Source organism: Falco punctatus (genome assembly GCF_963210335.1).
Source record: "Falco punctatus genome assembly, chromosome: 11".
In the NCBI taxonomy this organism is placed as follows: domain Eukaryota; kingdom Metazoa; phylum Chordata; class Aves; order Falconiformes; family Falconidae; genus Falco; species Falco punctatus.
In genome coordinates, this window is record NC_137591.1 from 19,596,756 (window position 1) to 19,613,346 (window position 16,591).

Here is a 16,591-nt window from a genome sequence, read left to right on the forward strand (position 1 = left end):
CTGGCGCGGCCGGCCCCGCACCCCGCCCCGCACCCCGCGCTGCGTGCGGCGGCTCCGGCAGCGCCGCGGGCGCTCGGGGCGGCCCCGCAGCGCCGCGCCCCACGGCCGCCAGCCACACCCCGCGGGCCGGCCGCGCCGAACCCCGCCGGGCAGGCCCGCTCCCGGCAGCGACCCCTCGCCGCCCTTCCCCGTGGATGTGAGACTGCCAAATCAGCATTGCAGCAACAACGAGGCTTCCCAAACCCCCCGTTCGCGGGCAGCGCCGCGCACTTCACGCACACGGTTCCTTCCCTTGCCCGAAGTTATCTGTGCAACAGGTTGGTGGGATAAAACGCATTTTCTAAAACAAAGGGTCAAATAACTGTAGAGGGCCGAGAGCTGTCGGCAGAACAGATGGCTAGCTAACGCCCCTTGCAAAGTACACCCTCTAAAACAATCGGGTAATTACAGGCAGAACACGCACCCCAAGGAATTACCTCGGCCCCCCTCAGCCGTCCCACCGCCGCAGCCGAAGGGCTTCTGCTTACACAGAAACCAGGGCGCGCTCAGTTGACTTCTGAAGCACCGTCTAGATCAAATTCTTCTGCAACACTGTCTTTGTTTCTTTCCTGTTGGCTCAGTCTTTCAGGCTGCCTGGCCAACATTTCTCTGGTTTTGCCGCGGTTATTCCAGTTGTGCAAAGCAATTTTGATAACACGGTTCTTTCCCTCTTACCAGAATTCGTGCCAACATTCTGCAAACCTCTTCACAGCTATCCCATTGGCATTAGCTTCCCAGCAACAAATACTTCTCTGCCTAACCAAACATGTAATTGATTTTGACATTAAATATTTTACCCCTAGTAGCTGCACGGTGGTTCTGTTTTCAGAGATCCTCTTTGTGCCCTATTTTTCATTTCACGCTAATGTTCAATCCTCTCACTCTTTCTCCATTTTAACTAGAACTCACTTTAATATGCTTCTTCCTATATGTCTGCTTCAGAGCCCGACTAGTGTGATGTTGCTGAAGTTGTCGTCCTAAACTATCTAAATGATAAATGTCATTAAGGAGCAGATTTTTAATTTCCCAGGACCTCTATGTATTATCAAACCAACCACCAAAAATAAACTATGGTATTCTCACTCTAAAGAAGTTAAGCTATATCCAATGGCAACAACAGCAGGATTAAAATTCCACATGGTGACTAACCATAGTGACATCTCTGGGCACTGGGTAGAACTAGGACATCTACCTCTTTGTAGTTCAGATTTTTAGGCATTGTCCAGAACGTGGAATTTTACTATCTGAACTATCTAAAATACATTACAGCAAAAAGCCCACCTTTTTAAAATGAAGCAATTAAAGACAGAAAGAGCACTGGACCTCCTCTTGGAGCAGTCTAGAGCTTAAAAAGCATTTAGCTCATCAAGTCAAGATTCCTTAGCCATCATCTATGTTGCAGATGTAGGTATTGGGAAACTTCTCAGAAGTGTCTTGGAGTTTTCATAGATAGGAGTAGAATCTTTGCATAAAAAAAACCCTCAAGATGAAGTTTAGCATAAAAGAAGAGAGAAAAAAAAAATAAAGGCAGAGAGCACTCAAACATGCAGTAAGGGAAGGAGATAGAAGATTAAAAAATCAAATTTATCTAATATACTGAGGTCAAGGAAGCTCATGGTGGCATTTCTGACTGCTGTTCTTCCCATAGCAATCCCACTTTGGTTCCTGCAGGCATGAGCAGCAGGAAAGCATTACCACTGCTGCTATCGCCACGTACCTTTTATAACAACAACTTCCAAACTGGGAAAGTTGAGGTAAATGTGAAAGAACAATTTCAGAAAGGATTCATTCATTAAGACATAAATCACCACTTGTGGCATGCTGATGGACACAAACTTCTACACTTACATAAATTTCTCCTGCCAAATTACAGAAAATTGTAACATCATACGGACACTGAAAACAACCTTGAAGCTGAGATCTGAATTCAAACTAATTTGACACAAAATGAAGCCTGAACACACAACAAAACTCACTCCAATCTTTCATAATTTTTTCCCCCAAATGCAATCACATTTCAGCTACTGATGAACTAGGAAAGCCAGCAGATCTTCAGTGGCTGATAGCACTCTGCTTTTGTCATTGCCAGTTGCGCAAAACCACGTTAAGTATTGAGGACAGAGAGGTACCTGAAATGTTTCAGAGTGACAGATGCTAGATCTTCACTGCCACAAGCAACAATCTATGGAAATTTCCCATAGGATATTTCAGGCACAATCCTTCTTCAAAGTACACCTGGGGAAGGGAGGGGATGAGCAAGGGGAGGAGGAGAAAGAAACCAAAACCCAGCAGACTAACTCCATCTTGGACACCAAAATGACTCACTTATATGTCCTGTGCAAGAAAAAATGGAATTATGGTGAAAATACAGAAAGAGGAATTGAGATACTTGGATTACACTTCGAGTTCTAGCATTCTGACCCACTTACTTCCTCCATGACCTACACTTACATTTTTGTAACATACATCAGAGTGGTAGATACTTTTCACAGGAAAGACCGTACAGTCCTTCATCAGCTTATCAAGTGGAAGATGCTACAGAAGTGCATACTATTTTTTTTCTTCATTGCATAAAGGAAAATACCTTGCTACTCTATCTAAACCATACATTCCACAGATCAGGCAGAAGACATCTAAAATCATATAAAAAAACCCGTCGGATCGGTTAGCACCTAAGACAGTCGCTATTGGCTGATTCTAAAAACTCAGGGAAAATTTCAGGCACTGTAATTACATAGGAAGTCATGTCACACTTCATTGTCATGTTTTATGAATAAGAACCAGAAAAGGAGTAGTAATTTCCTTAGTAACGTGACTGCATGCTAAGTAATGGGACTGGTAGCTGGGCAGTCCTGCATAAACTGTGATTACTCTTGCATGAGTCGTTACATCCTTCTCCTAAGAGTTTTATACTCTCCTCATATGAAATTGAAAATTGGTTTTTGTCTTCACACATGAGAATCTGCACAACCCATCCTTGTACACACTTGATGCAAAGCTGTTAAAAGAGAATTTGCCTGCAAGCTACAAGAATGAAGAATTTGCAGGACTGCCCACAGTAGCTACATTAGTTGTGAGTTACTAGAGCTAGATTAGCTTCCTCCTTGCAAAATTTTTTGTTGCTTTCATATTTTGTATCTACTTTGGAAATGGGTTTACTGAGATGCGGGATGAAGTCTTGTAAGCACCTGTGCCCTGAAGCAAACACAGCACCTCTGTCAAGCCTCCCTGTCAGCATTCCACCTTCAACTGCCACACCTCTCAGCCATCTGTTTATCTATACGGCATCACGCTGTCTGCGTATCGCCCCGCCACAGAAATGTTAGTGGTGAAGTGCTGTCCTTTGTGACATCAGCCTAGGGGAGGGTGAGAAACCAGCAGCGTGCTGGTCGTCCATCACTGGCCATCATCACACACTGCTGTGGCCTTCTACAGTCACCTTTGACTTCTGCTTTCTGAAGGAAGGGAGTATGTACAGGTGCATCCTTCCACCTAGTGCAAAGACAACAAGCAGCTGCCTAATCAGATGAGTGAGGAGGAACGTAACTGGGTCCTAGGTCCCAAGACCTGTGATGCTGTAGGTCGCGTACCTTAATCACACCAAGAGCTGGGTATTTGCCAGTTCTTCAGGGACCATTTTCAAAATGTGCCTGGCTTATGGTAACAAAAGAGGTGATGGAACAAAACAAGAGAATTCACTGGAACTTTTCAGTTTGACCTTAAACCATCAGAAATCCAGTCTTCCTAAAATAACTGGGAGAAAAAACATCTACTCTAAAAGCACTGCTGTGCAGCTGCAGTGATAAAATGCAGAAGCAAGTACACAAGATGAAGACATGGTATGCACGGATTGCTCACACAGCAGTTCTTGTAGATACCCTGATAAACAACAGTCAAAGCAAATTTCTACTGTAGACTTGTCTTAGAAGAGAAAGGACACAAACAAAATGCTGCATTCCCTCAACTCCCACAGATGCCACATAGAAAAAATAATGATCAGCGTAATTATTGGCTAGAAAATAAAATTTCTTTGCTGGTAATTTTCAAATTAATCAAAGACATATCAGGTCAAATTAGAATGACAACACAAAGTAAAAAATGCTCCAGTAATTGAAACCTGACAATACTTAGTCTGAAAACTATAAGCTATAGCAATTGTGCTTCCTAAGGTCCCTCCTGGCTGCCAACTGAAATGGACAAGTCTAGTCAGCAGCTACCCAGACCTCTGTAAGGAACCTCCTACCAACGTTCAGTCTTGCTACTTGGTCTGTCTTGGGTCTGGGAGACACAAGGTCTTTCAGAAATGCCCAAAGAACTATCTGTTACAAGTTAGAATCAAGAAACCTCACTATCCCTAGCCTCAAAAAAGTTTGCAAGTGCAAATGTCCCGCAGCTGATCACCCCGGAAATTATGCCGCAGTAAAGCAGGAGAATTTGAGGAATTATATAAACCTTAGATCATTCAGTGACAAACTGGAGCATGAACATGCTCTGGCTTGCTGGAGCTTCTGGCTACAGCACATTTAATTTTTGCAGACCTGGAAGAGTACAAACCAGGTACATATAATACCAGATGTCTGATTTTCACTTATTACTGGCTAAAAACTATGGTTCTGACAAATCAGTGTTTTCCAATAGGAAGTGGTTACTGTTAAACTACTCTAATCTGCAGCTCACTGTTGTCTTAAGTCAGAAAGAAACTGAAACTGGAAGAATTTGAAAAAAAATGTCACTATAGCTATCAGAAGTTCTCAGTGCTACAGAATTCCATGTATTTTGAGTCAGCTAGTATTAGCCACTGCTAGAACCAAAAAAAACTCTAAGTGCAGCGCTTCTCAGACATAGTACAAGAAAACTGAGTATGATGTTTAACAGAAACCAATCAGTAATTACAAAAAAAAAAGTTAAAATAAATTATTCCACATATTCTGTGACAATAACTTGTTGTGTTCCTCCCCCCATCTTCAATTTGATATTGAAAATCACGTCAAGCAACTTGTGCTGACATAGATCAGACAGACCTGTTTGAAATACATGGGTAAAACTGCACTAAAACCAGTTTTCTTCTATTGACTAGTTCATTCCAGACAGTAAATTGGAATACAACACCAGAAAGAAACTGGACAAGGTTTTATGGGTTCCATTCTACCAGGGGGCCTATTTTCCTCTCTTTGCTTCTAAGCAGTGGAAGAACTGTTACTATGGAGCTAGGATTTCCTTTTAAGTGTCTATTTTTCCATGCTTCTGTAAGAAGTCTCAAATACAAGAGAATTAACAGCCTCTTTGCATGTGACAGATATTGGGGGGGATGTTCATTTAGAGCATAACTGAGGTACAGACAAAGATAAACAGAAGGCCAGAAAGCAGCAATAAACAAATTTGGAACTTTCAACAAATTAAATGGCACAGTCAGAAGCGTATGTTTACATTTACATTTACAACATTGTTACATTTGTAGCAGCATCTACATTTCTGTCCTCCTCAAACAGAAATGACAAAGACCTACCAGTCCTTGTATCTCACAGTGAGAGCAAAATAGACCACACAGGCAGCAATACCACCTCTGTCACGCACACAAAAGCATTCAAAGCAGCCTTCTCTCCATCTATTGGCAAAGCTACTTTTAGCACTAGTTTGGAATCTGCCAGGTTGACACTACATACCGCTGGTCCAGAGCACTCTGTTTCTAATGTTTCAAAGAGAACCCCAAAAAACCAGAACGAGTAAAAAGGCTTTATCTGAGAGCGACAAAGGCAAGACACTTGAGTTTGACAAGGCTAAACCAGGCGTGACTTTATGTTAATTATTTTGGCCACCTAAAAAACACATGCGGGAGTCCCTCAGTTATTTTACACCTTCTTTGAAGGCGGCCTTGTCTCTATTCATATTGTTCCAAGCACAAGCAATGACCTGTACTGCTTGCTCATCTTCCTTCTTAATAGCACACATCTTGGGTCTTCCATATAATGAATGACAATGAATGACCCACATGGCAAGAAAGCACTTCATATTTAACTTTACGCTACTGCAGCAGGGTAAAAAATACTACAGATGCAGAAACAGTTATTTAAGAATTTAAATGCAAAATCTCTTTTCCCCACCAAAAGCAGGAAGTTATGGAATATTAATTTCATTTAGTCTAATTCAGATTTTGCATATTATTTTGTGTTCACCCACAATAAACTGTATCAATGTATATATTTTATTTAAATCCATTAAGGCTAGTTTTCTTTGTATGACAGGTAAAATTATAAAAGATCTAAATATATATCCTATTAAAACTGCAATCTCTCTGTATAAGAAAACCCATACAAGACAAAAAGGAAAGATTCTTTAAACTTTTAGCCCATCAAAGGAAAACACTCTAAGATGTTAATGAAAACATATTAAGCCATAAAATACTACTAATCAGAATTCAGCTCAGTAAAAGAAGGTACCAGAAAAAAAAAGTTCTAGCTCTTAGAACACGTCATAAGTAAAACTTCTTGTCATTTAGCTTTCTATTTACCTTTCCACTCATAACAATGTGTGGAAAGGTGCATCATGAATACTTACAAATGTACACAGACATTTTAATAGTCAAATGATACAAAGCTTTCCAGAACAATTCTATATTTAAATTCATGGTTATAAAGGGACCAAGAAATATCTTCCATGGCTGGCCATATCCAAGGTATTTTTTTATTATATCAAATTATATATTTGCATTTATATATTTACATTACCCACTCTATACGTAACATTTCTACTGCACTGAAGGAGCTGGTCGTATCATGGTGGGATTCCTCAACGCATTTGTAGCAAGATTTATTCTTCCACTATAGCTCATAAGAAATCATAGTAAAATCCCACTCCTAAAACTGTAGCACAATATTGTAACACGATCAAATATCACTCTGTCCCAAACCCACAGAGCATCAAACCCTGCCTCAGTTGTATTAGAGGATACTGAGAAAACGACACGTCCTTCCTGGAGTACTGCTCTAAGTACCGAGCTACAGCTTTCAGGATGTCTGTCTTGAGCTGCTGACTGTTACAGGACAGCATGCTATGCCTCATGCTCTGGGAAGGAAGACCTTTTTCTGTAATACAGGAGTCAGATAACACCTAATTTGTCACGAGTTTCTCTCATACCAGAAGCAGCTGCTTCTACAAGAGGGTACATTACTTCCCAGCTTCTTCACAATGCCAACCAAACATTTCTAAGACTACAGAAAGGTGCTAGATAGCCGCTTTAGAACACTCCTATAAGCACAGCCCATCATTTTGCTTTTTAGATGCACTCTGATTCCATACTGGGACAAGCCCAGGCAAGCTGCAGACCCCACCCTCTGACTCCACAATGTCCCTGGAACAGAAAACAAAATGTACATCTCACAGGAGGCACAGCATGCTATGAATACATGAATGGATACTGGCCTAGATGGCAGGACACCAAGATCCAGAATGTGCTGCAGCACACATCAAAAGGTAAGTCAAGATACAGGCAACAGGACTATGGAAAAAGTATTTATGGCTCTTCACATTCATGTATTTTTGAAACTTCATTTTTGTTACATCAAATGCTTGGAGGCTGAGAACATATCCTGGGAAAGCACCACTATGGGTTGGTGTGCTCTTTCATGTTTCATTTGACATCTACTTTGCCACTACCTGATGCGAGATCCTGGACTTGAGTAACTGTCAGTTTGACTCGGTGCACAGCCATGTGGTCTTCTGTTCATGGAACAGTGGTAGGAAGTATGTTCAGAACTGGTAAAAATTTTGCACTTGGGAAGAAAGTTTGCAGAAATTGGAAACATTTTTCCACTTGTGTGTTTTGATTTGCAAGGAAATCAAATAATAGTGATAAGCCCTAAGCAAATATTTGAGATCATCAGGATTTAGAGAAAAGGAAACAAATGCTTGAAATTTGGAAGGCTGCACCCAAGAGATGACATGTTCCAGGACAACTGCCATTGTAGCTTTTAGGCCTAAATTCATTCCACCAGCTGTCAGCACTTGCTGAGTGATCTGCCAGGAAATCAGCTACCCTGGAATATCTCTACAATCAACAAAAAAATATAGACACCAATGCAAGGTAATTCAAATCGAAAGTTTGGACTGAATTATCTGCTGCATTCATCTGTCCCTTTCTAATACCTAGGACCACAGAGTGACTTGCCTCCTATTAGGAGGCGCTCCTTCAGCTGTGGTTTCACTTCGGGCAGCGGCGCTGTTCCAGGCGTCAGGGCCCACTTCTGCTCTATCTTCCTTGGCCATTCATACTTGTACAAATGTTTGCGCAGCTGAACAGTGAACTGGCATGGGGACTTGATCTGAATGAACATGAAGGGAAAAAGAGTTGGTTTTCAGCCAGATAAATTTCCCAATAGGTTCAGCATGCAGCTGCAGGACAGTTTTACTGACAACAACAGGAATGATACAGAGATGGGGAAAAGCAGCTAAAGGAAAGCTGATGAGGGCACAGACTGGCATTTCGGAACCCCAGCTTCAATTAAGGTCAAGAGTCAATGGCACAGCAGCCTTCCAGTTTTCTAATACTGATGAAAAATATCAGAGCTCCATTATTCAAAGCACTGGTCCAAAATAAAATTAATTCTGCTGAAGTGGTTTAACAATTTTGAATGGTTATCATTCTACTGATTAGCTAACGCTGTTCACATCAAACCACTTATTCTAATCACTTCCTTACCATGGGCTGGCATAAAGACGGTGTAAAAGCATGAAGGTAGCAAACCTTGCTTTGTGTACTCTGCCTAATTCAAGAGGTATGTGATCACGTGCACACACATGATCCAGGTCAAATGTGTTTCTGGGCATTATGGCAATGCATGGATCCTGGTATTAATTACTGTGGAAACACAGCCTGAGTAGCTAGAGTTCAACAAGATGAACCCAAATCTTAGTATACTGAGACATGTTCTATTTAAAGTCGTTTCAGAACCAGATAACATTTTAGAAAACGGAAAACATTTTGACAAATTTTTCCAAAACTTAACTTTGCTGTACAAAGAAATGCTTAGTCCTATAAAATTAACCTTGTGAAAGTGCTTACATATTAAAGTCACTTCGCACATCAAGCACTGACTGGAAACTGTTGAACCAGCAACAAATACAATGCTGCTGCTGTTTAAAGCTCGAAATAACAACGAACAATAACATAGCCTTTGCTCCGTACTGGTAAGTATGTTAGTAGGACATTAGTATTTATTTAATAGAATGCAAGATTTTTTAAAAATGTTTCTTCTAATGTTTGACTTCAGTACAGTTTAGTGCTGGAAAACAAGCATTTCAGTGTGAACTGATTAGGCACTTCGCTTCTAGACACAGCACTCTGTCAAAGACAGACACAAAACAAAACCATCTCATAATAGGCTGGGTACTAGATAACAACCATTGGTCCCTACTGTGAAAACCAAACAGTCTGCACTCATGTATGACTGACTGAATGGAATTGTCTTGCAGCCTTCCCAGAACTCTTTAATACAGTAAATAGGCAAAGCTATCCAGGATGTAAATATTCTGGTGTAAACAGAACAACTCGGAGATCAATTTGGCTATATTTTTTCAGTAGAGGGGGGGAAAGGGATATACACTCCAGTTTGGAGACAAAAATGTTGGACTCAAATTCAAATTCACTGAAATCACCAGCAGTGTGTCAAGATTAGATTTAGGCCAACATATCTGAAGCTGGACAATCACAAGTTGTAGCTGTATTAATAGAATTTGGAATGTTCCAGTGAGTTGATTGAAATGTTACATAAATACCTATGTATCAATTCACCATGTGAATTAGAACTGTCCATTCCTTAGAAAAAATGTTACACCGAGAACTGTAATACATTCCTCACTCCAGTACCGAAAAGGTTACAAAATGCAGTCCCAAGGCCAAATGAAAAAAGGTTCTAATTGAAATACATCTAGTTCCACTATAATAATCAACTTGAACAATACCCTAATCTCTTCACAGTAGCAGTTATAAAAGTGTCAGATTTATAATTTTAAGAAGTTAAACCAATAAACTGTAGAAGTTATGTAATTGTTAAAGCTATTTTGAACTCCTCAGGAGACACTGAGAAAATACACGGATCTACTTGTACACAACCAGTTCTAGGTTCTTCTGAAAAGTTAAAGTAGCTAATGTACTTTACATTACATTTTATTTCTACACAGGCTCCAAAATCTTCTTGACCAAGGCAGGGTAAAAGCAGGAATGTTAGCCAAGTAAACCACTGCTTCATGTTACATTCGTAAAAGCCTTAGGCAGTGATCTTTAGAATTCTTGGGCAGGCTGCGTAATACCCGTACCTTGTTATCTTGTTAACTATTCTCAAAATATCCTGTACAGTAAGTCATAGTTGAGTAACATCTCGCTATACCCTTCCACTCAAACTGAATGAATTACAGGGCTTGTTCCAACTCTTATGAACTTGAGCTGAATTTTGATACTGAACTGATAAAAGCATCATAAAAGCAACAAAAGATGTAGCGATAAAGTCTTAATTCATAGCAAAGACCCAAATGGAAAAGGAGGGTCAGGACTGCCCGTGTAAACACTCTTCCTCTCTCCTCAGTAGGGATGAGGTAGCACGTACACAAGCTAGCTTGGTTTTGATACGATCTTTCCAAGTGAGGAAGACAATGGTGACACAGTCTTCCATCAATTACAGTCTGCTACCATTACTGTACCTTGTTAAGCTGAAGACTGAGAGCGCAATGGGAGGTGAAAGTGAAGCCTTTTCTAAATGACAACTTCTAAAACCAGTACAGCTCATATTATTTTAAAACCCTGCCAAAAGATTAATGTTTAGCTATTCTCACTGCCTTTGTAAAGCACCCCTGTGATCTGTATTCAGAGCAGTATCCTAGGCAGAATCAGGAAAGCCTGGGCTGCCTTAACTCATTCCCTCAGTCTTTAGGCGACAACATGGAAATCTTACCTCTCGTTTTTTCTACCTCCTGAAGCAGCAGGATATTGGAAATGATGCATGTTCGGTGGCCTTGATTTTCAATCCCCATTTTTCTAAGATCAGCTTCTGTAAGATGGAGTAAGTCCTGTAGCAAACGCCAGAGTAAGGAACATACTATACCTATTAGTCCAGGAGAATTTGAATTTCTTTCAGACAGGTTTACTGTGTCTGATAGTGTAAGCACCTAACAGCAAACTTAAGTATGTTTATGTGTTATATGAAGCCACTTCGTTGTGACAACCTATGTCATTGAAGGGCTGAAGAATTGTTCTTTTAAAACATTAATTCATTGCTTTTAAACAATCACATTGTTTTGCTGTGTAAATAAGACAATTGACACAGAATTTCTACTCTGAGCTACTGTTTCTGAAGTTGTCATTTTAAAATCTTTTTTGCAAACTAAAACCACTGCACAAGCATGACATTTTTTGGTTTAGGCTGTGCTGAAAGCCTCAGTTTTTTATGTGACTAGCTATACCTCTTTCAAAAGCTGTTAGGGAAATTTAGTCATGCCTGAAAATGTCATATGTTTCTCATATGTTTCTCAAATGAAACCTCATATGTATCTAATGACGTGAAAGAAGCAAGATGGATAATTATTACTCTTACTATATCCCTTTCTAGGTTTACCCAAATGCAAAAATTGGTACTAACGATGAATTTACATTTCAGCAGAAAGGATTTTTCAGGTTTGGCAACAGTGAGTGAGACTCCCTTTGCTTCTCTCAAAAAACCCCAACACCCTCCCCAACCCCAAAATCATCCTCCAAGAAAAACTACACACAAAGAAGTATAAATGCAATATGCCTGCTCTTCAAACTTCAGCAAAAAGCTGGTAAGGAGGAGCACAAAAAGGGCTGGTGTTAACTCCAGTACTGAACAGTGTGTGCTCAGGGTAACACAGTGGGAGCTTTTATAGGCACATTTTGGGGGTTTTTTAAGTAGCTTTGAAGAACTTGCTGCATTTTGCAGCAGACAACATTGACATGTGGAAATTTTTATTTATCAGGGAGAACAGTCTCCTACCCTTAAGTTTTCTTTCTTCATTTAGGATCAGAAGCATTTTCTGGTCTGGCTTAAGAACTGAATAGAGCAGTTGACTGAAACTCAAGAACTCTGTCTTCTACTGCCATGAATTTACTACTTAGCAAAGAACAATTTAATTCAAGAAACTGTGCATCACTGTCCTCCCTCATCAAAATGGATATAATCATACCTTCTACTGCAGAGATAAAAAACCCAGTGTAAATAGTTATTAGTAATTATTTTTAAAAGTAGAAGACATCAAAGGCAATTACTTAGACTTTCAAGAACTTAGAAGCTTGGTTCAACATGGTTCTTAAGTATATGCCTGGTATTAAGCAGGTCAGTAAGAATGCAATGTCAGGGTAAGCCAAGCATTTTCTCAAATTGAAGTTTTGTTTCAGGAAAACGTTCAGTTTGGCTGAGGAACTAAGAAATTATATAATGCTTGAAATCTACAGATATGCAGAACTGAAACTCTGACTCATGGCCTTGAAATTAAAAAAAAAAGTCCATTGTATCCACAATGATGCACTAAGCCTATTTTTCAGTTTTGCACTTCAGCAAAATCTTTTTACAAGCAGCTTTCAGGCTCAGTAAGCTGCAAACTATCTTTGCTGTGGGTTTTTTTTTGTTTGTTTGTTGACTGTCAGAACAGTCGTCCTAGGGTTCTATAGTACTGTTTTCTGTGTTACAATGGCAGTATGAATCACATATCATCTTCCAACGTGGTTCTTACTGAGTCTGTTTGGGAAAGTAGAAAATACTGTCCTTTTCCTAGCCGTGAAAAATTCAAATTATATTTAAAATCCTTTACATTTTATTTTGTTTGCATTATGAGATTGCTATGGGACTCATTAAGAACTCCGGCATACAAGCAGCACAGATGTGACACAGAAGCTGATTTCAAATAAACTTTTGTGCCAGTTCATGAAGCTTGAATTAGTGACAAAATAAAATTGTAAAAAAATTGTTTAAAAGTGAAACCAAGGATATTTTGACTTGGTGAGAATATTCAGTTGTATTATTTGCATTTATTTGATGAATTAGGAATACAGCAAGACAGAATTAAAGCATGCCAACGCAATATTTGATTGATGATATAGTACGTAAGTGTCAATAAATCTATACATGGATGGTGAGAACTGAAAACACAAAATTGACAATAAAGACAAAATTTTGACCAAGTAAAAACCTGTAGGAAAAGGGCTTCCTAAGAATTTCTGAATCAATTTCTAGGTATCTTCAAGATGACTGAGGTAAGGTCCTTCTGTAATGTGGTATTTGCTCATTAGAGAATATTCTTAAGCCACACACTACTCATTTACCCATAAACAACTTCCTATAACAGCACGTAAGTTGCTATTTTATCAAGTTCTGAATTTTAAGAATTAAATTTATGTGTTAACTTTTGCAGAACAAATATTATTTATGTGTTCTTGCTCTGATGAACACGCCCATTTGTTACACTGAGACAGCCAAGACTAATATAGCACAAGCAGCATTAAAACCAGTAAAACATTCATTTTATCTAGCTCACCAGTAAGTGACTATTTCTCTGTGAGTTTCAGTACACAGTTACGAAAGACATTGGTTTTTATCTTCTCCTTTCCTAAGACAAAAGCAAACAATCAACCTTCAGGGTTTTTGTTCCACCATTGTACCCCGGAACATACATCACTTACATTACATCATCTTGCTTGACATAGTCTCAAGAATTTTATTGAAAAAGCCCATTCTTACCTCTATGCCGTCATATTGTTCAAAGAGCATGCAATATTCTGCAAGACCAAGCTGGGTCAGCCAGTTAAAAATGGGCAGACACTTCATTTCACCTCACAATGCCTTTGACTCTGAAAAAAACCCAAACCAAAACCAAATTAAAAATACTGTTGCTTAGGAATGTTAAATAACTGAACAATGCAGAAAGCACTTGATAGCACGGAGCCATCTGGTTCTACCATCACGGCCAAAGAAATTAATACTTTCTTGGCTGCTTGGTAATAGGTAGTTATCTATGCATTAAGATTATTACATTTAATTGTTTCATTGTAATCTTCATATAAACAGGGAACGTTGAAGACTATTGTTGAGCTCTCACAGCTGAATTAATCTTTTAGAAGATTAATCAACAGTCACTCAATATTGTAGTATCAATTAATAAAATACTCAGTCTTTGTATCCAAAGGGAATGTTCCTCAATACGCTCATTCAGTGACAATGCCATTCTTCTCACGTGTAACACATATGACAAAATGTAAAAAATGAAGAGGAACAGCAAAAGGAACAACGTTATCTGTAAGAATACAAACAAAGTGAATGAAATTGCATATTCTGTGAGACAGTCAAAATTAAAAAGATTCTGTGGTGGGTGTTTGTCCAACATGAACATAGCTAAAGTCAACCTGTTATGGAATATTGCTACAACAAAAGCAGTTGAGAGATTGTTACAGTCTGGTCTCCGTCATGATGTCATCTGAATTTGAGTTAGCTGTAAATAAATAATTTTTGGTACTTTTTTCTCAGTTGCTAAAATGAAATAAAACCCAGATGTTGAGATGGACACAATAGACACAGGAAGACAAGACAGACACATAAAATATTCTCCCAACATCACTGCTCTATGTAAGCAGTTATGTAAGATCTACATAAACAAATACTTACGTTTCCAGAGAATTGCTGAGTTTCTGAAGAGATTTCTATTTGTAAGTTTGAGCATATCTTAAGTAAATTCAAGGATGCCCAATTCTAAATCTGTGAATTTGTGACCTAAGCATTTCCTAGCAGAGCACTGATGCCAGAAGCAGGAAATGCTCATGTTCAGACATGCAGTGTCTTTCATCATAGACTTTTGATACATCTTTTTATTTGAAGATTTTCTTCTCATCTATACTTCAGGAAAAGTACTTGCTCATTACCTCTGTATAAACCAACTGGAATTACAACTTTCCAGTCACAACCCCCTTGTTCCAACACAGGTCTACTCTGAACATGTGACAAGAACCTGCCCAAAGGCTGACATGTTATTGTCAGCAAAGAGCCAGCGTGGCTTTCTGACAGACAGAGAAAGCTGTTTAGCATTTTTATAATTCTTGGAACACTAGAAAAGTGTCGAAGCTTTTGTTTGTTTTAATACAAATTGCAAAACAAAAACCACTGCTCTGCAGAAAGGTAGGCTGCAGTAGCAGTATTACCTGCGCTAAAGTACAATACATTCCTAGAAATATTTTAAAAGCACTTAAATTAGGACAAGTACTGTTAGTAAGACATACAATATTTTGGACCAAACGTTGCTTTGGAAGCCACTCCAAATCTTGTCTCAATTGTCAATCTTGGAAAGAAGGTCACATTCCAGAGACACATACACCATTACACTGCAGAAGCTGTAATCTTGGAATTTGTCACTTCATGATCCATTAAAGAACAAACCAGCTTATCTGCAAATGGCATAGTGAAATCCCTCTATCATCCAACCAGAATACTCTGCTATATTACTTGCTTTATTGCAGGATTTTTATTATTGTGAGAACGTTGCAGGCTATGGATGACAAGTAAACATCTAAAAAATGGTGGTATTACAGTAACCAAGAACATCTTGTAGAGTAACATTGATCAGAAAATATCAACATTTAACAGACACACCACAAAAGAATTTATTTGAGGAACATTAAAGCCACAGAGAACATTCTTATGTGAAGCGACAAGCTCAGCCACTGAAATCTTCCATTTATTGCTTGCTTTAAACAGCTACTTTCAGATTGCAGGATGGTCAACAAAGGCAAAAGATTTTCAGAGGGATAAAAGGAAAACACAGCTAGGTGTTTTGGTTAGGACATTAGTAAACCCATGAACAAATAGTTTTTCTTCTGGTTCATACACTTCTAGTTCAGTCACAGCCTTTAATTTTGTTATCATAAAGGAACTTGCTCCTAAACGGTTTAACAACTTCACTAGCAATATATTTTTAAGACTACAAATGTTATATTTCATTTTGAATACTTAGCTTCCATGCGTTTACATGACAATTTAAAAACATCTACAAGAATTGTTCGAGAGTCACCACACTTACCATTCCAGAACAAAGAGAAATTCTGCACTAAGCATGAAAGGAATCCCAGAATAGCAACATTCTCTTTAAACAATATAGTGATAAACAACAGCTATCTAATCTTACTTGGCCAGCTGCATTTGCTGTTATTAATTTATATAAAATGAAAACAAACAACTCCCCCACCACCAATAACCCTCCCGCCTCCAAATCCCCATACAAAAGGAAATTCAAGTGCAAGCAGAAAATATCAACCTGGCATGACAAGACATTAAGAGATCCAAGATGCATTTTTTTCAATGCACCTACACCTCTGAATGGGATTATTTTATTTTTTTACACCTGTGCAGATTCTTCCCCTACTGTTTTAACGAAAAATTTGTTCCTACAGCTGAAAGGCGTGGGGGGGGGTGGGGGTGGGGACGGGGACCCATAAATCTCCTTTCTGATCCTTCTGCTAATGGCAGGTTTGGTGAAGAAAGGTGACAGAAACATTAACATCTCTTAT

At 39.0% G+C, this 16,591-nt stretch overlaps 1 protein-coding gene across 4 annotated transcripts in view; it reads right to left on the reverse strand.

The window, feature by feature from the left end:
• BCAR3 (BCAR3 adaptor protein, NSP family member) overlaps positions 1-16,591 on the reverse strand; it is a 114,352-nt gene that overhangs the window by 62,207 nt on the left and 35,554 nt on the right. The window contains exons 3-4 of one of the 4 annotated variants that reach the window (XM_080407065.1): positions 13,779-13,888; positions 10,983-11,097 (exon numbers count right to left, since the gene is read on the reverse strand). In XM_080407065.1, coding sequence (XP_080263191.1) covers positions 10,983-11,097; positions 13,779-13,865 — 202 coding nt within the window. In that variant the 5' untranslated portion in view covers positions 13,866-13,888. The other 3 variants (XM_080407066.1, XM_080407067.1, XM_080407064.1) reach the window with 3 other exon arrangements.